The sequence below is a fragment of the Perca fluviatilis genome, chromosome 2 (genome assembly GCF_010015445.1).
Source record: "Perca fluviatilis chromosome 2, GENO_Pfluv_1.0, whole genome shotgun sequence".
Lineage (NCBI taxonomy): Eukaryota > Metazoa > Chordata > Actinopteri > Perciformes > Percidae > Perca > Perca fluviatilis.
In genome coordinates, this window is record NC_053113.1 from 40,209,701 (window position 1) to 40,234,661 (window position 24,961).

General features: G+C 40.3%; 2 protein-coding genes and 1 long non-coding RNA gene across 4 annotated transcripts in view; 1 reads left to right on the forward strand and 2 right to left on the reverse strand.

Moving 5' to 3' along the window:
* The window catches only part of LOC120544464, a 41,573-nt gene extending 24,954 nt beyond the window's left edge, over nucleotides 1-16,619 (reverse strand). Inside the window, exon 1 of the long non-coding RNA XR_005636503.1 lies at nucleotides 16,008-16,619. This is a non-coding gene — a long non-coding RNA (uncharacterized LOC120544464). The remainder of the gene's footprint in view (nucleotides 1-16,007) is intronic.
* The window catches only part of LOC120544392 (glutamate receptor ionotropic, kainate 1), a 43,126-nt gene that overhangs the window by 6,406 nt on the left and 11,759 nt on the right, over nucleotides 1-24,961 (forward strand). For both annotated transcript variants that reach the window (XM_039778103.1, XM_039778096.1), the window contains exons 2-7: nucleotides 10,607-10,774; nucleotides 10,899-11,156; nucleotides 17,695-17,876; nucleotides 18,762-18,815; nucleotides 19,279-19,452; nucleotides 22,033-22,176. In XM_039778103.1, coding sequence (XP_039634037.1) covers nucleotides 10,607-10,774; nucleotides 10,899-11,156; nucleotides 17,695-17,876; nucleotides 18,762-18,815; nucleotides 19,279-19,452; nucleotides 22,033-22,176 — 980 coding nt within the window. The remainder of the gene's footprint in view (nucleotides 1-10,606; nucleotides 10,775-10,898; nucleotides 11,157-17,694; nucleotides 17,877-18,761; nucleotides 18,816-19,278; nucleotides 19,453-22,032; nucleotides 22,177-24,961) is intronic.
* The window catches only part of LOC120544420 (transcription regulator protein BACH1-like), a 32,885-nt gene continuing 25,592 nt past the window's right edge, over nucleotides 17,669-24,961 (reverse strand). Inside the window, exon 7 of the mRNA XM_039778154.1 lies at nucleotides 17,669-17,792. The gene's annotated coding sequence lies outside the window, so the exon portion shown is untranslated. The remainder of the gene's footprint in view (nucleotides 17,793-24,961) is intronic.

The window sequence follows — 24,961 nt, forward strand, 5'->3', positions numbered from 1 at the left end:
AAGTGTACAGAAAGTTTATTAAAAAGATAGTTTAGAAAGACTGTACTGTTCACGTATGCAGGCAGGCGCCATCTTGGGAAAACAGTCACGACCAGTCGAACGACAAACACCGTCTAACCAGTGACGTAGCTCAAGCACGTCGTTCGACTGATAACCCCTAGGTTAATTTTGCGCCGGATTCGTCCTTCAACAGATGAAGCCACCGTGTCTTAAGATGCTTGTTGTTTTATTGTTCTCCACTAAGTCACTCTACGTTGTCTTTGCTATCTCTTTTTCCTCTTGCTTTCGTCTCACATAGCCGCTACGCTAAGTCCAACACCGCTCACCGGTCGCTCTCCTCGCTTGCTTCACCAATCACACACGGACGTCACTCACCGCACCTGCCATTCTCACCTCTCATTCTTCTCGAATAAGAATTTGTATTTTTTTTTCATTTATTGTTCCATTTAATTTGTACGTTTGACCAAAGCAAAAATGTCTATTTCAAAAAGTTAGTTTTTCCTATTTAATTTGGTAAAGTATTAAGTTATTAAGACATGCACATTTTACCTCAATAACATTAAATGAATGATACCCAAATCATGTTGTTCTAAATCATCTTTTCTGGAGCCAAAATGTTTCCAGATGACTCAGACTCTGTGTTTGAGTTATTCTCCATTATGCTTTCCATGCGGCTGACTGGTCCGGGCGAAGTCACATGACTACACACGCGGTAGAATGTTTTTAAAGGAGAAAGTAGGCCCATCAACGGGAATAAATTATTGAAATTATCGTCCTGTGAAAAATACGTCAATAACCGCTTCAGAATTCCGATGTCGAAAATATTCCATTAATCGTCCAGCCCTATGGCACTTTTTAAAAAAGTTCTCATTATGATCGTTTAACTTTGTATGTTCAAGTTGAGCGATACTCAATTCAAAATTTCAGTATTTAGTGCATTTTGCTTATATAATCTCTTCTAATTAAGATAATTAAAACAAGTAGATTCATGATACCATCACAATCACAGTATTGTAAACCACAATATGACTTTTTCTCCAAATTATGCAGCCCTAGTTGGCAATGTTGAAAAGCTAGTAAGATTTGAAAGTAACATCTCCTCGGGGCTCCGTCTAAGCCCTCCCTCTGCCCTCGGGGCTCCCTAAACACACAGATGTGCACCGCTGCGTCGCTGCTTCAGAGCAGAGCGGAGAAAGGACCGCAATTTTACTTTATGTCTCATTCACTCATTGTCTCATTTTTTTTTTTTTAAACAAACATGACTACTGTTATCAATGCGGCGACGACACAAATTAAGCTCAGGCTAGTACACGGGAGGGGTAGAGTACGTGCAGCGGGGCAAGTAGGCATTTCATTGGTTCTTTCCTAGCGGACCGCGAGGCTATGATTGGTGGGAGTTTTTACAGGATTAAGCTATAGATGACCGATCTTTTTCGCTCCTTTTTCAGAGCCCATAAGTTATTTATTGCTGTTGGGGTGTAAAGACCATTTCAAACAACATATCAAAAAGTGTACGTTGGAAATAGTTACCATCCTTGCCTTTAACTTAAAACATGTCTGCATGAACGGCAAACGGAAATCATTAAATGCCGCTCTGTACAATCTTGATGCAATCTCATTGGACTACAAATGTTAAAGCCTGGGGTAGAGACATTTAAATTATTTTCCTGGTGATATGCACATACTGTACAATTTTGTGGGGTAATTGAAAATGCATGTAGAGATAAGACTGATTATGTCCTGCTTCAGTTTTTTAACCACATGGATATATAAGCTAATTTGAAACCAATTTTCCAGAAATTAAGTAGAGTTTGGTTCACTCCAGATGTCTGGATGGTCGATGGTGGTCAAGATAAAAACTGAGTGATTATAGCTGAGCTTTCGTACTCTGTTGCACAATAACCAAGCTAACAGATGGATCAGTCATTTCCTGATACAGTGTATAACCATCTCAGCTGTATTAATCAATGTGTGTTGTCCATTTTTAACAAAGAGCCCAGCTACTTGAAACACTAAACATTTCTCAGTAGTGTTTTGCTGATGTGGACCAGCACTGCGCTCTTCATGCTGAGCTGCAGACAAACTGCCGTCACTCTGGAAATCAAGAAACTCACTATACCTTAAACATTAATTTAAGATCTAATCTCAGGCGGAAACGAGGAGAGATGCACGTTTTCTCTCCGTGTGGAATGCGCCTTTCCACCAAGCTTCAAAAGAGGAAATAAATCACTAAAAAGTGCAATAAAATACTTTTTTTTTTTTGCTGACAATAAAAGTTGTGTGCAAATAGTTTATATAGCTCATTTCAAATATGAAACCTTCCAACCAAATATGCGTCTGAACACAGTGACCTACCCAAACGTGAGCGGATGCTGCCACTATCTGACAGCTGGTAATAGGTCTGTTTTTATTCATGACTTAAGCTTATAGAGTTGAGCTTAAGATTGTCAATGATGTTACAGTCATTTCTCTCTGGAGGACGCAGTAATTTAAAGTGCCTGTAATGGGGGAGGGGGGGAAATTATATAAAACATATATATATATATATATATATATATATATATATATATATATATATATATCTTTACACACACACACACACAGTACAGGCCAAAAGTTTGGACACCTTCTCATTCAATGCATTTCCTTTTTATTTTCATGACTATTTACATTGTAGATTCTCACTGAAGGCATCAAAACTATGAATGAACACATATGGAATTATGTACTTAACAAAAAAGTGTGAAATAACTGAAAACATGTCATATTTTAGATTCTTCAAAGTAGCCACCCTTTGCTTTTTGATTAATAAGGGAAAACAATTCCACTAATTTACCCTGACAAAGCACACCTGTGAAGGTAAAACCATTTCAGGTGACTACCTCATGAAGCTCATTGAGAGAACACCAAGGGTTTGCAGCGCTATCAAAAAAGCAAAGGGTGGCTACTTTGAAGAATCTAAAATATAAGACATGTTTTCAGTTATTTCACACTTATTTGTTAAGTACATAATTCCATATGTGTTCATTCATAGTTTTGATGCCTTCAGTGAGAATCTACAATGTAAATAGTCATGAAAATAAAGAAACACATTGAATGAGAAGGTGTGTCCAAACTTTTGGCCTGTACTGTACATAAATAACCACTGATAAATGCTGTATTCATAAGCTAACTATTTAATTTTAGGGAGTGAGTGTATCACATTTTGAATGTTTCATTATTTTTTGGGGCATTTTTAGGCCTTCATTTGACAGGACAGCTGAAGACATTAAAGGGGAGAGAGGGGGGGAATGACATGCAGCAAAGGGCCGCAGGTCAGAGTCAAACCTGGGCCCGCTGCGTCGAGGAGTAAACCTCTATATATGGGCACCCGCTCTACCAAATGAGCTATCTGGGCATCCAAATGTTTCATTATTTTGTCTTAGTTCATTTTTATTACTTGCCATGTAATGGACTTTGCAGATGCATCCAGTACATATTTGAGCTGCATTTTCATCTCTTGCATAGGAATGGATGCATATAATTTGAGGTCAGCTGCAAAAATGTTCTAAATAGCAGCAGCTATTTTTGCCTTTTGCACAAACTGCACCATCTTTTGTTCACAACCCTGTTAAAGTATGAGGAAAACAAAATCGCTGATTGGAAATGATGCTGGGATGCTGCTAGAGGATTATTTTGTTGTTGAATCCTTAATATGGCCTGTGATATTTGCTGCAGCCTCTGTACTTGAAGCAAAAATCCAGCCAGCAAAACTACTGTTAATTTCCTCTTTCTATAAAAAAAAAAAAAGAAAAAAAAAGCATCTTGAAAACATCAAAGACACCCAGATGGAATACATTTTCTTGGCAAATTTGGATTAAGGTTATTGTATTTTGGAATGGAAATTTCATATTGCAGTGGAAAGAATTAAGGACTTTAACAGGTCCTAGCAGCTGCTCACTGAGGCTTGGTAACCATAATTAGGATTGGCACTTTCAAGCACGCTTTTAGTGACCAGGGAGTCCAGACAAGGCTCTCTCAGTTTGGGGTTTGAGGCTATGCTATACCAAAGAAAAAGGTCATTCACAATCAAGGTCTCAAGGGGAGCTTTTTAAAGGCCCCTTCTCCTTCCAAATCAATCCCAATTTCACAGGCAACTCTTCAAACACAGTTAGAGAGTGCAATGACCTATTGCCATCTGTGGCCTCAGTGTTGAAGGGAGGTCATTTGCAAATTATTTTAGCATCAAAATGGCATCTTCATGATTTGTGTTCATGGTTAATGCAATTATTGATTAACAACTTTGAAAATGGCAGAGCTTTTAAAGTACCTTTCTTTCAGTCTTTGATTAAGGTTGCTGCATAAACAAGTTTATTTGTTTTAGGATAAAGTAACTGACTAACCCTGACTGTTCAGAACCAGCCTCTTTTCTGTCTGCACTCATGAATGTCAATGTGCTGAGAACTAACATTAAACCCTGAATGTAATACTTCAGAAATCCTATCACTGAAGGCCCAGACGTTTTAAATGATTTACATTTGAAAGGCTTGGGTGAAATCGACGTGCAGGGGCATTTCCAGCAAGGATAAGGACACTGAATGTCACACGAGTCTGACCGCCGTATATGCAGGCTGTGACAATCCAGTGACAATCCAATGTTTTCTTGGCCTTAATCCTAATGCTTTTCATGCTGCGCTTTATGTAACTGAAATGTAAAACTTTGTATGTAGCGCTGTGCCCAGATGGAGTAATGTGTCCATATTGCCGCCATGGCATGCTAGACCCTCATCTTTCTGGAGCAGCGTGGTGGATTAAGAGTTTTAAGAATGATCTTCTCAACTCACAAACTACCCCCTCCCTGTGGCCCTGGCACACACAGCCAGCTATAACAAGTGATGTGCTTTAAAGAGCAATGGATCTTGAAATTAAATTTGGACAGGTGTGTTCTCAGTTCATTTTAAAAGCATTGGTCATTGTTTATCTCCTCATTCTATCGCAAGTTATTATAATGAAATGTGAAGTGGCATTTTCCGACCGCATCTACTGAAGGAGCTTCTATAAAGGAGGCGGACGAGGCAGCAGACAGTTGCAGTGTTACAGGCTGTTTTAAAAGATGTGTTTATTAGGTTTGTCATAAGGTTAAGTGCCTTTTCGGTTACACTTTACTTGAAGGTATCTACAAGAGTGACATGACAGTCATGAACGTGTCATAAATATTAACAAGTCATAAACGTTTATGACAACGCTTCTGTCATTAAGGCCACGTCCACACGTACCAAAACAATCCCTCCTTCCCCGGCATCGTTTCAAGAATGTTTGCGTCCAAACAGATCCATTTGTAAATGACTCAACACGCCACTTCATATTCCAGGCCTATAGGTGGCGCTGTTTCTGCTACAGAAATCCACCAAAAACTGAGAAAAAAAGGCAGAGCATGCGCATAAAGCTTGCACGCTGTATAGAAACAGACCGTAGAAGAAACCAATCAGCTCGACCGCGGTGCCCCCGTCCATTCCATTGCAGATTTAGTACAGCCTCATGCCTGACGTGAGCGCGGCTGGTCGTCATAGCGATGCCGCAGGAAACTGCTGTGACCTAACGCGACACACACACAGAACATCGAAGGTGTTGTTTTTTACTCTCGGCAAGAAAAATTTAGTTTCAAAAGAAGCTGGAGGCTCGCCTTTTTTGGTTTTCCGTACGGAAAAAAAAAGTACCTGGTACCTGCTAACAGGTACTTTTTTTAGTACCACCAAGCGAGCTGAGGAGATACCAAAAGGGGACGTGAAAACCTCAGACTCCTGATTGGTCAGAGAGAATCTGCATCGCTAGCGACAGACGGGGGTGTCCTGAACAAACCTGGCATTTTTAAATAGTTTAGCCAGCGGTGGTTTTGTTGCTGCCTCCAGCTTCTTTTGAAACAAGAGTAGCCGTAGCCTACGCAAGTGGCCTGATGTGTATACTTGTGCGCGTCGAGCCGGCGTGCGTGCGTGCGTGGTGAAGCAGGGAGAAGTGAGAGAGTGACTGTGATTAGCTTCGGAGCGAGTACCTACTCTAGCGTCATAATAGTGAGATTTCATGTTGTTTATGGAGAGAGAACCAGGAAATGAGTCGGGGGAAATGCAACACTACCAAGCGGCGTCGCTATGACGGCCAGCCACGCTCGCCTCAGGCATGAGGCGGTACTAAATCTGCAATGGAAAATAGAGGACGGGGCACCGCGGCCGAGTCGAGCCGAGTAGAGCCAAGCAGGTACCATGTAATGGAAAAACGCCATAAAATTAGCAGGTACCAGGGACTTTTTTTCGTAATTGAAAACCAAAACAGGCGAGTAGAGTCGAGCCGAGCAGGTACTATGTAATGGAAAACGCATGAGAGTTAGAGTTAGGGTTCATGTGTCATGACAGTGTCAAGTAAAGTGTTACCGCCTTTTCAATATTCTGACATTTTGTAGTCATTATTTTCTGAGAATCTAAAACGATTACTTTGATTACTTTAGTTGATTAGTCAATTGATAGAAATGATTTTATCTATTGTAAACGGATTATCTTCGGATTTTGAAAGGTTGGTAAAATAAGTAAATTGTACACGTTACCTTCGGCTCAGGAAAATATTATATTATAAATAATACACACAGTAAGAGATTTCCAAAACGACGTGCTCTGAAAAGCGCTCCATTATGATGCTTTCAGGTGCAAGTTTGTACTTTAAATAATTACCGTATTTTCCGCACTATAAGGCGCACTTAAAAGCCTTTAATTTTCTCAAAAAACGACAGTGCGCCTTATAATCCGGAGCGCCTTATATATGGATCAACCTCTCAAGGATCACTGCCCCGTTGACGGGACACTGCGGTGCTGTAACCTCGATAAAACTTCCACTCATTCGCGTTTTTAGAACTTTAAAGCATTAAAACTTCAAAATATACAGTCATGCGACTCACCAATTGAAAGCTTAGCCTCTAATGATTAATGTAAGCCCACATACAAAGCATAAGATGATTTATAGCAGTTACACAACTGTTACAAAGTAATAGAAAAAACAATTCAGCCGTAATCTGCGCAGGTGTCGAGAGTGCATCCATACATGTTTTCGTTGTCCTTTCAGCAACAAAGTGGTATTTTGCCTAAAACTTGATTTTCATAAATCCACAAGAGTCCAAGGAAATGTAATATCCAAGCTTTATATTCCAAAACGATCTGTTCGCCTCACAATGTTGAAGTTTCTGGCCGAATCACAACGGAAAAACGCGAAACAGTTTTCCATTTCCGCACTTGTAATCGCCGCTAGCTTCTCTGCCCAGCTTGCTACATGATCGATGTGGCCGTCATCGCATTCCCTAGCTTCTAAGCTTTCGATTGGTAGCTCATATTAGCCAATCCGTTCAGGTTTGCCTCTGATATGGCCAATGGAAGCGGACAAGCCGATGACAATATGTCAGGGACCACGTTGAGACGATCGCTATTTAATCGGACCACTAAGATTTAAATGCTATAAGGAGGGAGTGAACAGAGTTGTCAGAACGCTTAATAAAGTTTGACTTTATCTGACTGTTTTGTTGACATTCCCTTTAGCACAGCTCCATCTAGTGGATGCATAACGCAACCCCAGTCAAACGTTTGACTGCAGTATCTTCTATTCTATGCGCCTTATAATCCGGTGCGCCCTATATATGAAAACAGTTCTAAAATAAGCCATTCATTGAAGGTGCGCCTTATAATCCGGTGCGCCTTATAGTGCGGAAAATACGGTACTATAGAGACAGACATGACGAGGAACAGCTGATGATTATGTTTTAGTAAATGAAAAATGTTTAGTCTTACTTCAGTATATCGTGCAGTTTCTAAATAAAAAGAGTGGACAATGTTAATCCACTGCAGCGTCATTTAGCCTCCGAGTCTCTTACACTGCAATATAAAAGGGGACAATGACAGACAGAATTACAAACTGGCCACCACATTTCACAATAAACTGATTCTTTAGTCCTATCAATAGGGTTGGGTACCGTTTGGATTTTTACGATTCCGAACCGATACTTTTAAAACGATTCCGATTCCTAAACCGATTCTTGAAAAACTGAAAAATGACATAAAAGAAAAGGCTTTTTTATGGAGTTTTTTTTTTTATTGAAAATTATTTAAATTGAATATATTAACGTTTTAAAGTACTTAAATATAAATTAAGTAAACCTAAGTCACCTAACACATACAATAATTTAACAAATAACAGTTACACTATTAACAAGTAACAACAAAATAAATGTTGAGTTGGCCAACCAGCTTCAAACTTTAGCAGTTCTTTTATAGAAAAATGACCATATTTGCCTTCTATGGCAACATAGGACCCCTCTACTCACTTATGGCAGGTCCTGCACAGGAGAAAACTCTCTCAGACTGTGTCCAAGAGGTCTGTACACACCCAGGTAGGAGTCTGAAAGGGAAGACAATTTGGGGAGGCTGTCCCGCCTCCCCCACCACCAGGCTACAGGCTCTTGTCCTGAACGATAGACTAGCAGAGTAAGTGTTAAATGTTTACTAGCGATCACGTGCAGTCAGTGAATGGTTAATATGCTTTCACGTCCGTTTTGGTGAGCCCAGAGGGAAAATATGGCATTTTAAAAGTAGCCTACATTTACGGTAGCTAGCTAACGGTAGACTACAGAGAAAGTGTGATATTTTTACGTCTGTTTCGGAGGGTGTATAAAAAGCCGTCTATCAGCAGGGATTGTAGAGTGCATGTCGCAGAATAGCATGGACACACTCTTCACACCGCGAGCAAGAAGGGAGAAAGAAAAAAAAAAAAAAAAAAATAGAGTCTGCCGTTGTCTGGAGCGACAGAGGGAAAATATTTCAGTCGGAACCGAAATTTGCATTCTAATCCGGTCCCAATACTACCGTTTGCGTAGGAACCAGTTCCATAGTGGAAGGGTTCGGTGCCCAACCCTACCTATCAAGTGGCAGAAGCACTTCATAGGACTTCCACGTCACAGATGCTGGTATTAATGAAACCTCCCTGTCTTCTACTAGAGAACCTACATGTTACGTACACATCCAAATAAGTAAGTCCAAACTAAAGAAGGCAACTAATCAGCTAAAAAGAAAATTGTAGAGAAGAAAACATAAAATGTAGGTATTTAGAGAGTAAATGATTAGAATTTCTGATTTAATGGAATACAACGCTTCATAGCAACAGTATTTTGGCAGCCGGAGCAGAAACACTTAACCTCCTTACAGTAAATTACATTATGTTATGGGGCTTCATGATGTGATACTATAAATCACAAGCTGGTGGGTACACACTTAATATCATTTCATTTAAGGTGACTGCTGTCTAGAGCAGCACAGTGAAAAAGATTGGAAATGACTGAGGTGAATGAGTGCAGCGCTTCATCTGTTGAACTGGACTGAATTACTGTGAAAAAGGAAGTTGGATGGTTTGCCATGATAATGTATTACTGGCTATGTTTAGTCCCTCGATAAATCAATTTCCTTTTTTCTATACTAGTTGGTTTTGCCTTTTTTCACTATTTAGAATGTATTTATTATTACTTATATTTTATCTTTATACTTGCTGTACCTGTACTTTTTGCTCCGTGGGTTGGAGATAAACATATTATGGCTGGCACATATTGCAGAAATTGAAGTTGACTTGACTAGCTGCGAATCTGGTCTATAATAAACCAAAGGTGAGGCATGTCTTCCTAACAAAATCATCCCACTAGCATTGTGTCAGCTTGTGATATTTAGGCCATGTAAATAGGGGGAAGTCAGTAAAGGACAAGCTTTTCTCTGAATGAGATTAAATCCTGCCATCTCAACTAGGTCCCCGAGTAGCATTATGTGGTAGAAGTACATAACAAATTGGGCCATGTTATGCAACTGCCAGAATTCAGTCATGGTAACCTTCAAACGCTATAATGGAGGTGAACAACTACGCTGAGTGCAGTCAGTTGATCAATAGTCTCGCATTGCCAGACCTATCTCCACAGGGCTGTGAAGTAAAGTCTGGCTATTCATACATTCTGGGATAGGTGGGAAAAAGGTTCTGGGTCGTTCCCATTTCTTTAAACCAATCACAATCGTCCTGGGCGGTGCTAAGCTCCGGACATAGCGACGGTGGCTTTGCTAAATCCAGTCTCAGGAAGGAACTTGTTTTGGTGGAACATTTGCACCCCGCAAAAGAAAACTCCACATACAATATTGAATAAAGTTAACTGTTGTAAGCTGGATACACTGTTAAACCTCATTAGCTCTTACCAGTGTATTAGGGTTAGGGGTGTACTTCCTCCACAGCAATCCTACCAATCTGTCCCAAAACGTCCTAGTTAGAGAGGAAATGCAATAAACATATTATTTTGTAAATCCATCTAGCCTATCTGTAATCATTCACTGAAAGAACCAAGCAGGTCTGCCTTGTTGCACGATCCAAATTTTCTTTAAAACCTGCCATTTTTAGCTTGCCAGCTCGGAAGTTGTTGTGGTTACCTTGCGGCGCATGAATGCCAGGCTTTTCCTGGACACGTGCTTCCGTCGATCTATTCTAGACCATTCAATCAATAACTTTTCTGCTTTTCTTCGGTGTGATTTGGCTAATGCTCTCACCTCCACTGTTTCTTCTCTTCATACAGGCGGCATCTTTGAGACGCTTGAGAATGAGCCCATTAGTGTTGAAGAACTGGCCTTTAAATTCGCAGTAACCAACATAAACAGGAACCGGACCTTAATGCCAAACACCACATTGACCTATGACATCCAGAGAATAAACCTATTTGACAGTTTTGAGGCCTCGAGAAGAGGTAAGCATAATGTTGTTGAATTTTGAGAAACTTTTTGTGTTGAAGAATCAATAAAAGAGATTGTGTCTCTCCTGTTGGTCATTTGTTATTTTCTCTCTCTCCCCACTCTGTTTTATTACTTCAGCCTGCGACCAGTTGGCTCTGGGTGTTGGGGCCGTTTTTGGCCCCTCTCACAGCTCATCTGTCAGCGCGGTCCAGTCTATTTGTAACGCCCTGGAAGTCCCTCACATCCAGACCCGCTGGAAACACCCCTCAGTGGACAACAGAGACAGCTTCTTCATTAATCTCTATCCTGAATACACCTCCATAAGCCGAGCTGTGCTGGACATAGTGCAGTACTACAAGTGGAAGACGGTCACTGTTGTCTACGAGGACGCAACTGGTGAGTCCAACCAGTCCAGCATTAAAACACATTAGCAGCCGAATGTGTCAGAACTGATTAAAACATAGGTAGCACACAAACGTGAAGTGTCCACTGATATCATGCATAAAAGTAATGGCCACGTGAGTGCATTTACACTACAGCCCGACCGATATATCGGCCCGCCGATATTAGGCATTTAAAAAAAAAAGAAAAAAAAGAAATCTGTATCTATAATGGCTGATAAATGATTTTTATTTTTTAATATTCATTCATCAGAATCATTTATAATGACAAGTAAATGATTCTGATAAATGAATATTCAAAGCACCCTTCAACCATGTTCTGAGTGTTGGCGTTGCATAGTTTGCCCACCACTTTTCGTTTCATATCTTAACCCTTGTGTTGTCTTCCCGTCAACCTTTCGACACCTTTTGAAACCGTTTGTTTTTGCTTTTTCCAACGTTTTAAAATTGTAAAATCTTTCTTCGACACATTTTCAGCGCTTATTTCTACGTCCCATTTTTTCTGATAACAAAAATTTTAAACGGGTCAATTTGATCCGAAGTCAACACAAGGGTTAAGTTTGTATTTGTATACATTTTATTTATCAGAACTTTAATATATTTTGATGGTCCTCTGTTCTGTTATGACAATAAAACAAACAAGTTTATTTTTAAACTGCTTTATCATATTATTTTAATGAGGACTCCTAAATAACTAATGTTAGGGAAATCTGTTTTTACGCGTTTCTGGATTATTATTATATATATATATATATATATATATATATTATTATATAATAATATATATATATATATATATATATATTGGAATATCAGATTTTTAAATTACCAAATATTTGTATCGGTCTTAAAAATCCTTTATCGGTCGGGCTCTAATTTACACAAATGTGGGATTTGGTGGTTACGTTAGTACATGCAGGGTTTCCCCTACCATTAGATTAGCTGTTTGGGGCACCACCTAAGCCCAACGAATGCAGATGTCAGATTTAATAATTGTAGTTGGTCCCTAGTGGACTTCTTTAGCAAGTTTATCTTTAAGCTTTTTGAGTTTTATTTATTATCTGCTTTGGCTTTTCCAACGTTTTAGACACAGCTAACAGCTAATAATAATAATAATAATAATAATAATAATCCAAAATGAAGCAAAATTGCATTTTATTTATTTATTGAAAAACCATACACGCACCAGGGTCATCCACAAACCTATGGGAAACACTGACATGGGTTAAAACTGTACACGTGATAGAGTATAACCACATGAAGGTGTGGAACCTGAACACTGAAGTTAAAGTGGGTTATTGGTAGGATGGAAGGACCTCCATTTTTTTAAGTTAAGAAGCTTAACCCTCGTGTTGTCTTCCCGTGGACCATGCACTTGTTGTCCACCCAGGTCAAAACAAACAGTTTTTGTCGCTATTTTTCTGACGCTTTTGACGTTTCTTCCGCTTTTTCTGCACTTTTTTTTTCAACATTTGTCGCTTTTCTCCACTACCACCAGTACATCACTTACACCAACTTATTATCGCTAGTTTTACTAATTATTTTTTTGAATTCATGGTCAAGAAACCTCATTTTATATGATTTAATACCACAGAAAGCCCAAATTTCCGATATAGAAACTTTGAAAACGGGTCAAATTCAGTTGCTGAATCTGTGTTCATGTCAGATTGAGGTCAGTTTAAAAGATTTGTCAGATTTTGAGAGGCATCAGTCAGGCTCATCCCTCTCGTCATTTCCGGGTTAGCTGTCCACCAATCAGATTGGCCATAGAGGCCGACTTCCCGCCTTCCGATTCAACAAGTCAAATCGGCCCAAATTAAAGCAGACGGCTCCTCCGACTGACGACAGCACGGTACACGCCGAACAGACTGGAGTCACTGACCTCGCCAGACTGGTTGGTCTTAACCATAATCTGGTTGGTCAAGGCCTTAACAGACACACTTTCTGTGCAAAACTGTGTTTGAAGGTTCCTTTCTGTCGTAAAGCTAATAGGTTGTGAAGGTGGCATCGATTATAGCTGTGATACAATGAATTAATTAAAAAAAATAGTGAAAATAATATGGAATCAATATTATGGATTAAATGTAAATGGACTGTTTTTATATAGCGCTTTTCTAGTCTTAACGACTACTCAAAGCGCTTTAACATAGTACAGGAACCATTCACCAGTCACACACATTCATACACTGTGGCCGAGTGTGCCGTACAAGGTGCCACCTGCTCATCAGATAAACACTCACACACATTTACACTCCGATGGCACAGCATCGGGGGCAACTCAGGGTTCAGTGTCTTGCCCAAGGACACTTTGGCATGGCACAACTGCAGGGGCAGGGATCAAACCACCAACCTTCCGATTGGCAGGCGACCTCTCTACCACTTAGCCACAGCCACCGACTGTGCAGCGTAGATTTACTGTATATGTATTGTTAAAAAGGTTTACAGATCAATAGATTTGATTAATAGATTAATCAAAAATGCCAAAAGACTCTACACTCTACATTTCCACTTTTTAAAAACGTAAGGATTATCTGCTTTTCTTTGTTTTTAAACCACTGTCCTCAAATAATTGGTTTGTTTTTTTAACTGTTGGTCAGACAAAAAAAAGCTACTTGAGCATGATAGACTGAGATCTGGGAAATTGTGAGAGACATTTTGCAATATTTTTATTCATTTTCATTCAACATCTAATGGACTAAATTAACAGTTTAACCATAAAAAAACAACAACTGACAATTAGTTTAAAATCAATAATTGTTTACACAATTCATGTTAATGTTCACTGTAACTATTAGCCTAGTACGATATGTCATGAAAGAGATTAACAGAGTATGGCAAAGTACTATAGTTTAGACTAAATCACTATGGTTTACACCACAGATTTACTGTAATAATATGCCAAATTGACCTGCAACTGTACAGACATCCCCATGTGCCAACTGATACAGGTCAGGTCACTTTATCAGTAGCTGTAGGTAAACTAGGTTTACAGTCTCAGAGGCAGGACACCCTTACAACTTTGTAGACCACCACATAACATGCAACACACAGAACATTAAAACATATAGTAAAACATGGATTAAAAAAAAAAAAAAAACAGTACATGACCACATTGACTTATGCAGTTACATGCAGAAATTCTACAGCTGGTACATGACCAAGGTGCTTGTGCGTTGTGTGCAAGTCATTCTACAGTTTGTTCAACAGAGGGATTGCTGCTGGTTTTTTAAATCTTGTAGTTCTACAACCAGGGACTGATAGCCTCCGTCCAGAGGGCAGATACTGGAATGAACCCTATTCAAAGGGTGTAGGCTATCTTCTGAGATGGCCATAGCTATCCGCTGTAGTTGTTTAGCATACAGGGATGTGGGGTGCGGCTGGGACTCACCAGTCAGCTTGTGTGTCCATCTTACAAATTTGATTTAGGCGATTCTTGTGCTTAACTGAGACACACCCAAACCATGACACTAAGGCGAAAGATATGATGGAGTCAATAAAAGGCATGATAAAATAATGTCATCATGGTCTTGTCTAAAATTGGTGCAATTTTCTCAAGCAGTATAGACGCTGTTGTCTTTTTTTATTTTTTTTTATTTATTTTTTTTACACTTTACAGACAGCTTCACAGTTCTCCTGGAAATTGAATTATAATTTAATAATTGTCCTTAGATAGCTATAGGATTCTACTTGATCCAATAGTTCACCATTTATAGTTATGGCCTCATATCCTGGAGTTTTACCAAAATCAATGTACATATCCTTTGTTTTGGATAAGTTCAATTGAAGGTGTGACTCCTCGCACCACTGCACAAAGTCCTGTATGCTGTAGTCACACTGGAGGCCAGTATTAGGCCTGAAGCTGAAATGGCTGCATAGAAACCTGTAATGAAAATCCTCCCACAACACCAAACTTCTCATGTGTAGTTCCAGTAAGATCACTCTTCAAATGACTGCTGCCTATCACAACTGCAACGCCTTGAACAACTGCACTCACAGAATCTAAGCACACCTACAGGAAACCCTGTCACACCAAGCACTGAGCAACATTAGGCTACACAGCAAAATGGCATGGCCATGTAAAAGAAATGTCACAGAGATAATGTTAATAAAAAAGAAGCATATCCAGTCTCCAAACTGAAGCAAACTATAGAGAGGTAATGAAACATGGGTATACGTGCAGTTTAGTGTCCCAATTTTTTTTCTCCAAAAACTGAATGTCCCAAATAATGAGGGTCTTATTTGAGACAGGTTAGTTTATTTATTTTTTCCAAAAAACTGAGTGTCCCAAAGCTACCATAAAGCTACCATCTGACTGAACACCTTTAAGTCAGAATCCCTCCCAGATGTAGCGATACCCATGCGCCCAGTGCTCCGGTTGGTCTGGAGTAGCCCGCCCCGGGCCCTCGCGTCCGGGTGGCAAATTTCAGCAGAGCCGTTCGTGACTGGGTCGGGGAGCGGCCGGAAAAGCGCCGTAGTGTTTATTAAAAAATAAAAAAATAAACGTTTTGAGGGGTGGGGGTTAGGCAAGTAGGCCTATCATGATTTCTTTAGGCTACACTGTAAACGGTGGCAACTGTGTGTGTATTAGTGCCGGGAAAACATTTGGCCTCATTTGCCACACAATCGTTTCCGAAGAACGGGGTCGCCCTGCCATTTTTTTCGTTTGTAAATAATTCACATTTGCAACAAAACATAAAAATGACTCAATTAATGACTTTTTGAGCAGCAAACTTGTCACGTGCACGTTAAACAGCACAGGTGGTTTAGCAGGTTCATAATTAAGGACACGGTATCGGAATTTGGGACACTAAACTGCATCTACAGCTACCTAAAACATGGGTCTTACCTTTAGAAGAGCTTCTTCTTTGACTTGGTGTCCTGTCAGCAGGCCAGACTCCACAGCAGCACGTTTGGTTTTGATGGCCAATGTCTTTACCCAGTCTCGTTCGAAATTGTGATTATAAATTGCATTTGACCGCAATGTCCGCCGGGACATCCATTGCAGCGTCAAATCTCCCGCCATTGCTGTCTCAATGGAGCAAAGCCTTCTTTTCTGGCTCATAAACTGGCATCCGCCAACTTTACCGAGCAAATTTAGCTAAGTTGGCTTAGTTCCTGATGACCAAAGTATATGCTAGTGATTTTTAGCTCGAAAAAACCATAGACTGTATTTAAAAAAAAAAAAAAACAGATTAAACGTTAATGACTTTCAAAGCACAAGTCTTGATTGCGTGCCGAGTAGAACGTTCTTCTTCTTTGGATTGAGCACACTGGACGCTGCAATGGCGTATTGGTGCCCTCTACTGTTTATTACAAACAGTCGTCAACATCATCATCGTCATAAATACTGCGCTCGAGCACACCATCCCTATTATCGTAGTAGTAGTTAAAGACAAGTGCTTACCTACACCAGCCTAATTTGAATTTTTTATTTTGAAAGCCGAAAGTTTAGGTAACTATCAGGTCTGCAATATCGTCGAGTTAAATATGCCGCAATTCCTCACTGTGACCACTGGAGGGCAGTGAACAGATATAAAATAAGATTTAAAAATTAGCATTGAGCAGTACAAGAAACCCGAGGTAGGAACACAATACAAATGAGCTTAACATATATATATATATATATATATATATATATATATATATATATATATATATATATATATATATATATATATATATATATATATATATATATATATATATGCATTTAGAATTGAGTGTTTGTCGCCCTCCTGTGGTCATGAAGGAGAACTGCAATATTGAATTCGTCAAGCTAGCATCAATAGTGACATGACAGTTTGTGCTAGCACTTCCGTTGACTGAAAATAAAATAAAATAAAATTCAACTCCAAATTGAGTTTGAGAACATGACCAAATGTAATAGAACATTTTTTTTGTGCCCTGACAGTACCTAGGTAAGGACTACTAGCCAGTCAGAAGCAGAGTATGAGGGCGTGCCCTGACAGTACCTAGGTAAGGACTACTAGCCAGTCAGAAGCAGAGTATGAGGGCGTGCCATGCTAGCAGCTAGGCGAGCATTATAAGGTGTGTTCCAAAGTGACCACGTCTGTCTCTGAAGTAAAGGCTGGACTACAACAGAGCTGTTTGGAGCAGTTTGTGAACAGTGTTTTCTGTTGGAGATAGTAAGTCCCTTTGGGGTGGACTTTGGGCTTTTTCACTTTGTAAACCTATAACGTGCGCAAAAAAGATATATAACACAATAAAGGCAAGGGAAAACGCCCCAAAGCATAATATGAGCACTTTAATGTCTTTAGAAAAAGCACCTCAGCTGTGTAAGAAAATGTATTAGGCTATACGTTGAGACTGCATGCAGACACTGAAGCAGAGGCATTTCATTGAGCACTCAAACACAATTAAAAGCTGATTATGTTTTAATTACATAGTCTCTCTTCCATTACACCACAAATAACCTTTTTATTTCGAGAACTATAGTTAAATGTCTCCAGACGGGGGGCTTTGGTTATGTTTGTGATCCTAATAATGGTCTTCTTGTCTTCTTTTAATTTAAGGACTGATTCGTTTGCAAGAGTTGATCAAAGCTCCATCCAGATACAGCATTAAAATCAAGATCCGCCAGCTGCCAACAGGAAGTAAAGATGCACGTCCTCTGTTGAAAGAGATGAAGAAAGGGAAGGAGTTCTACGTCATCTTTGACTGCTCTTACCAAACATCAGCTGATGTTCTCAAGCAGGTGAATAACACACATCTACCAGCATGCAGTCTACACACTGTCCTCAGGGATTAATTCATAACTCAACACCCAAAATGCAATGTTCTGTCAGAAATCCAATTTGAATTTTTCAGTGGAGAGTACTTTCTGTATTGCTTCCAGTTTAATATCCACTATGTGCAAGATAAGTCTAATTCTATCCCCTTCAGAAATCCCATGATCATTTCCATATCCAAGCAGAGCCCGTTGTTGAGCCAGACATACACATTTAGAACCAAAAGCTGCACGGAAGATGAATTGGTAACACAACGCTAACATGAGCAAATTGTGACATATACTCACTCGGTTAATTGTTGATGCTAACCATGTAAACAATACAAAATGAGGCAATTCAGAAAATGGGTGGGATGTGTAATTTGCAAGAGTGTCTTGGTCTAGATGCAGTGATGTAGTCTACGTGATACGCAGGTATACACAGTATACCCACTAAGAAAGCTCCAGGATTTCCATATACCCATATTCCATATTACACACAACAACATACTTTGCTTTATAATTTGGATATATTTAGAATTGTCATCTATGTTTTTCTTCTTCACATAGGCTAAATAAAGGGATTTCCACCGCAAATTGGTGCATAAACGTGTGTCAGAATGCAGGAAGTGAAGGTGTTGATGCTCAAAACTTCCCTGGGGGAGGACACCCAGACCCCCCACTATGAAATGCTCCCCAAAAGGCCCATTCTGGCCCATATATATAGGCCCATACATATACAGTACAGTATACCCACTACGATACATTAGACTACACCACTGTATAGATGTGGTTGGATAGGGAAGGAACAGATGATGTATGCTGGCTGGAGAAGAACTAGATGTTTAGTCCATCATTTCTCATCCTGTTTAGATCTTGTCCATGGGGATGATGACTGAATATTACCACTTCTTCTTCACCACACTGGTAAGGACAACTGCTATCTAAATTTCTACATCTCAAGAACACACGAAGGTTGTTTTTTATTTAACGTAAGTGCACGGGAATTTGGACTCTCGGGATTCACTTTGAAACTGGATTGTAAAACCTGATGGATATGCAGGTTGGTAACATGCCACGTAATTACCCGGTTCCATTGTCTTAATCAAGTGTCCTTTTATCCTACGCACGCTTAGATGTGTGTATTCACCTAGAGATCCTGTTATGCAAAGATTATGCAGATGGACTCAAACATCTGTGTTTTATGATAAGATTGCTGGGTGTTTTCAGTGCCCTTGGCATAATTCCATGCTATTATACTGTATATTCTCCCACTGTTTTAATCAAGTGTCCTTTCATGCTTGCCGAGTAACTCCACTGTAATCTACTTTTTGGGTATTTCTAAGCAGAATCACATTCATTCTGCACTGATGATGTTGCACTTCTACAGGACCTGTTCTCCCTCGACCTGGAGCCCTACCGCTACAGCGGGGTCAACATGACGGGGTTCAGACTGCTCAACATAGACAGCCCTCCGGTGGCCTCGGTGGTGGAGAGGTGGGCCATGGAGCGACTGCAGGCTCCCTCCAAAGCTGAGACTGGAATGATGGATGGGATGATGACAGTGAGTTTACCTTCCACCTTTCATTCCTCATGTTAAAGGGGGAGTGTACCTATGTTCCCACAGCCCTATGTTCCCACATTTCTAAGATTTTTTTCAAAATTAGGCCCTATGTTTCCACAGTTCCCACATTTCTAAGATTTTTTTCCAAAGTTAGGCCCTATGTTCACACATTTCCTTTTTCATAAATTTGTATCAGATTTTATCCCCATTTCTCCCCATTTGGTAGCCAGTTACACACAACCTATTATCCAGTAGCAATGGACTACAGATGGAATGTAACCCTAACCCTAACATAGGGCCTAATTTTAAGAAAAATCTTAGAAATGTGGGAACATAGGGCTGGGGGGACATATGGCCTAATCTTCAGTGAAAATGAAAATTTTAGAAATGTGGTGTGACGGGATCCCGGACGAGCCCCCATGTCATGACCTGGCTCAAAGGTATGACAAAATGTGGAGAACACACGTTTGCTCGATTAAATCAAATTTATTTAAATAAACAAAGGTAAACGTGCTATCAGTTTATCAGTAATGTGTGTAGTGTATGAATTTGTGTGTAGCAATGTTAGAAAGCAAAAGTAACTCAACCCAAAGTTCAAACAAACCAAGCAATCTTAAGGAGGGAGAGAGGAAGAGAGGAAGAGTGACTGCCCAGGCACTCCTATTTATGGACATGTGAGCAATCAGTTCCTTCAGGTGTCAATCATCAGTCCTTATTAGCCAATCCCCAGATCCCAGCAACCAAAGGGACTTAATAGGTCTTAAGGCCTAGGAGCCATCACAGTGGGAACATAGGGCTGTGGGACCATTGGGCTGTGGGAACATAGGGCTGTGGGACCATTGGGCTGTGGGACCATTGGGCTGTGGGAACATAGTGCTGTGGGACCATTGGGCTGTGAGAACATAGTGCTGTGGGACCATTGGGCTGTGGGAACATAGGGCTGTGGGACCATTGGGCTGTGGGACCATTGGGCTGTGGGAACATAGTGCTGTGGGACCATTGGGCTGTGAGAACATAGGGCTGTGGGACCATTGGGCTGTGGGAACATAGGGCTGTGGGACCATTGGGCTGTGGGAACATAGTGCTGTGGGACCATTGGGCTGTGAGAACATAGGGCTGTGGGACCATTGGGCTGTGGGACCATTGGGCTGTGAGAACATAGTGCTGTGGGACCATTGGGCTGTGAGAACATAGTGCTGTGGGACCATTGGGCTGTGGGAACATAGGGCTGTGGGACCATTGGGCTGTGGGAACATAGGGCTGTGGGACCATTGGGCTGTGGGACCATTGGGCTGTGGGAACATAGTGCTGTGGGACCATTGGGCTGTGAGAACATAGGGCTGTGGGACCATTGGGCTGTGGGAACATAGGGCTGTGGGACCATTGGGCTGTGGGAACATAGTGCTGTGGGACCATTGGGCTGTGAGAACATAGGGCTGTGGGACCATTGGGCTGTGGGACCATTGGGCTGTGGGAACATAGTGCTGTGGGACCATTGGGCTGTGAGAACATAGTGCTGTGGGACCATTGGGCTGTGGGAACATAGTGCTGTGGGACCATTGGGCTGTGAGAACATAGTGCTGTGGGACCATTGGGCTGTGGGAACATAGGGCTGTGGGACCATTGGCCTGTGGGACCATTGGGCTGTGGGAACATAGGGCTGTGGGACCATTGGGCTGTGGGAACATAGGGCTGTGGGACCATTGGGCTGTGGGACCATAGGGCTGACCTTGTTAAAGGTCTGTCAAGTGTAGGGGCTGGGTTCCTCAGTGGGGACACCCATGTTAACAATGTCCTCTCTGATTGTATTGGGAATGCCAATACAACATGCCATAAAGGTCGCTGAAGGTCCGTTAAATCTACATAAAGCTTTTCGCTTTTCGGCCGAGAAAAGTTGATTGAAAAGAAATCAGTAAAATCAGCCAATTCGATTTCCACATTTTGTTTTCCTCATTGATTTGATTTTATGTATGTGTTCAAGCAAGTTAGGACAATTTCATTAGTAATTTAATCTTCCCATTTTTTTATGAAGGGGTAAAGGAATAAACATAATTTGCTAAACATCTCACAATCAGAGGAAAATAAGTCAAATTGAACTCTAATCGAATTTTATTTACATATTACTAACTTTGCCTGTCACACATGGACCAAAAAAACTATACTCTTATATCAAATAAGGCCATTCTCAACATCCAGACATAATCACTGAGAGATTATATGTAAATGTGTAAACGTGTAGCCTATTTTGGAAAGCTACACAAGACCTTTACAAACAATTATTCTGAGCCCCTCATCGCCCACACTTGAGTCAGAATACGGTAATCCACCATGGTGCTTTCTGATTGTACACACAATCAGAAAGGTATTTTGAATCAAATTGCTCACCAAATTGGGCTCACTGTGGCTGATTGTGGCTGTGGTCTGATTGCTTTCCATGTTAGTGAAACTAGCGCTGCAGTTTTTGGGGTATGCTTTGAGAAACCATACGCATGCTGTGCATGTGCATCCACAGTCCTGATGTGATAAGTGCATGGCACGATCCTCTGCTGATGGATGCTGACGCCCGCGCCTCTCTTTCAGACTGAAGCCGCTCTGATGTACGATGCCGTCTACATGGTAGCCGCTGCCTCGCAACGCACCGCTCAGATCACCGTCAGCTCCCTTCAGTGCCACCGACACAAACCCTGGCGCTTTGGGTCACGCTTTATGAACATGCTCAAAGAAGTGAGTATGGTTTATGAATGTGTGACAGCCACCCCTCTTCCTCCATCCATTCATCCATCCATCCATCCATCCATCTGTTTCACAGCCTGCTGCCTCTATTTCGTTTCCCTGGCTGCAGGGGCAGAAACAATAGCGTTAGGAGATCAGATGTGATGTACAAGGAGTGTGTTACACTTATATTTAAAACCATTTTTCTCAGGAGATAGGGATTGACGTCATGTGCTGCATGTTGGGGGTTTCCTAAATTAGCGGGTTGTCAGATGGCTACTGATGCTCACTGAGAGCTGTAGCTTTTTATACTTTTTATACGTTTAATGCGAAGAGAATGAGATCAGAATTCTTTTTCAAAATTTCACTCTAGGTGCTTATTGATTTAAGTTTAAAGAATAGTAAGTGTATTATCTTGTGTAGATCTTAGGTTAATGGAAATTTAAAAAGGTGTTCAATTCTGCATGAACTATTGATCTGACAGCAGATGGAAGAGGAACACAATGAACACAAAAGTACACTGACAGTTTGAAAAACATGGAAAATGTCTAATTGTGGAAGCGGACTTTCAATTTAATAGGTTCACTCTTTATATCGCACTCTCCAATTAGATGTTTCTTTGATAAATGAGCTTTTAAATTGCAAGTGTGGACAGCATATTGAAGGACACAGGCAATGCCGAAGAGCCCAGAGAGCAGAGTGTGAGTAAATGCACTTTTCAGCTGTATAGCCCCAACAGATATTGTCTGTAATTAGACTTGTGATCAGCGTATTCACATTAACACACTGAAGTATAACATGAGCTTCTGGTCTGTTGGTGATTAACAGTGTCCTTTCCTGCGTTCTCTCTTCTACTTGATAAACTTGATGTCCCATAGCTTGGCAAGCATTGTTTTTATTGCAGTGCATTCATTTAGAAGGACAATACTGTGTTCTTTTCATGTTTTGGCCCATTTACTACAAATCAGTGGTGGAAGAAGTATTCAGATCTTTACTTAAGTACTAAAAGTACTAATACAACAGTCTAAAAATACTCTGTTACAAGCAAAAGTCCTGCATTGAAAATGTTACTTAAGTAAAAGTGTATAAGTATCATCAGGAAAGTGTACTTAAAGTATTAAAAGTACTCAATGCAGAAAAATCCTCACATTTTAGAAACGGCGTTAATTGACAGTTGTGTGTTTGGTGGTTTCATGGTCTAATAATTTTAGCTGTGCTTGTAGGCCGTTATATTGTTGGGTAGTTTTGTTTATAATAAAACATTGTATTTTATAAACTACATTTGTTTTGTGTGAAGAAAATCCTAATTTGTAAAGTAACTAGTAACTAAAGCTGTCAGATGAATGTAGTGGAGTAAAAAGTACAATATTTCTCTCTGAAATGTAGCGGAGTAGAAGTAGAAAGTAGGGTAACACTTTACTTGAACGTATCTACATAAGAGTGACATGACACTGTCATTTACACATGAATCCTAACCCTAACCATAACTTGTGATGACAAAAACCAAATGACACTTACTAAAAGAAGCGTTATGTCATAAACATTTATGACTTTTTTATAATGTTTATGACATGTTCATGACAGTGTCATGTCACTCTTATGTAGATACCTTCAAGTGAAGTAACTGAAAGTTGCATGAAAAGAAAAGACTCAAGTAAAGTACAAGTACCTCAAATTTGTACTTAAGTACAGTACAACTTGAGTAAATGTACTTAGTTACATTCCACCACTGCTACAAATCATCTGTGCTTTACACTACCAGCCAATCTTTTCCAAAGCTTATCATATAGTTCTTCTGTTAGTCATCTGTGTACAGGCTCAGCAAAAGCTAAGCAATCGACAACCAGGGAGGCTAGATCGTGAACACCGAGGAGGCACAGAGGAGAATGAGGGGCAGGTGTGCAACTGGGGAAAGGTAGGAAGAGCTGAGGACAACTGCTGGAGGGTTAAATAATAACAAGGTCTGAAATGACAGGAGAGGTTAGTGGCAGCCGAACAGGGGACTTATTAAAATTGATATTAACTGGTAGAAACCATGACAGTTTGTGTCCATTCAATTATTGCTGCACATTCAATTATTACTGCATCAAGATCAACTTACAAGACTTGAGTCTTTTCTTTTCATGCAACTTTCAGTTACACTTTACTTGAAGGTATCTACATAAGAGTGACACGACACTGTCATGAACGTGTCATAAACATTATAAATAAGTCATAAACGTTTATGACATAACGCTTCTTTTAGTAAGTGTCATTCGGTTTTTGTCATGACAAGTTATGGTTAGAGTTATGGTTAGAGTTAGGGTTCATGTGTCATGACTGTGTCATGTGTTCATGACAGTGTCATGTCACTCTTATGTAGATACCTTCAAGTAAAGTGTTATCCAACTTTCTATCTAGTCACAATGAACATCTTGTCTATCCTTATCTCTATCGGTTATAGTAATTGGGTGGTAATGCTGTTGAGAGGTAGCATATCTGCTAAGTCTGCTAAGTTTCACCCATGAAAGTGCCATTTTTGTGAAAGAACACAGACTTTGTTTGCTCCTGAGAGTATTGTCAGGAGGGATCATACTGCCCAGCAGTAGAGTGTCTGCTCTCAAACGTTTTTTTTTTGCACTAGAGCTGAGAGGGAGTGGTGTTTTGGTTCTGCTTGACTGGACCGTTTGTGAATTTTCTTATATTTGTGTATTCATTATACAACGATTTCCCATGATCCTTCTCACTATTTCTGTGACAGTGTGGTTGACAGTTATGACTGATTTAAAAGGTCTGCACTGCATTACCACCCAATAGA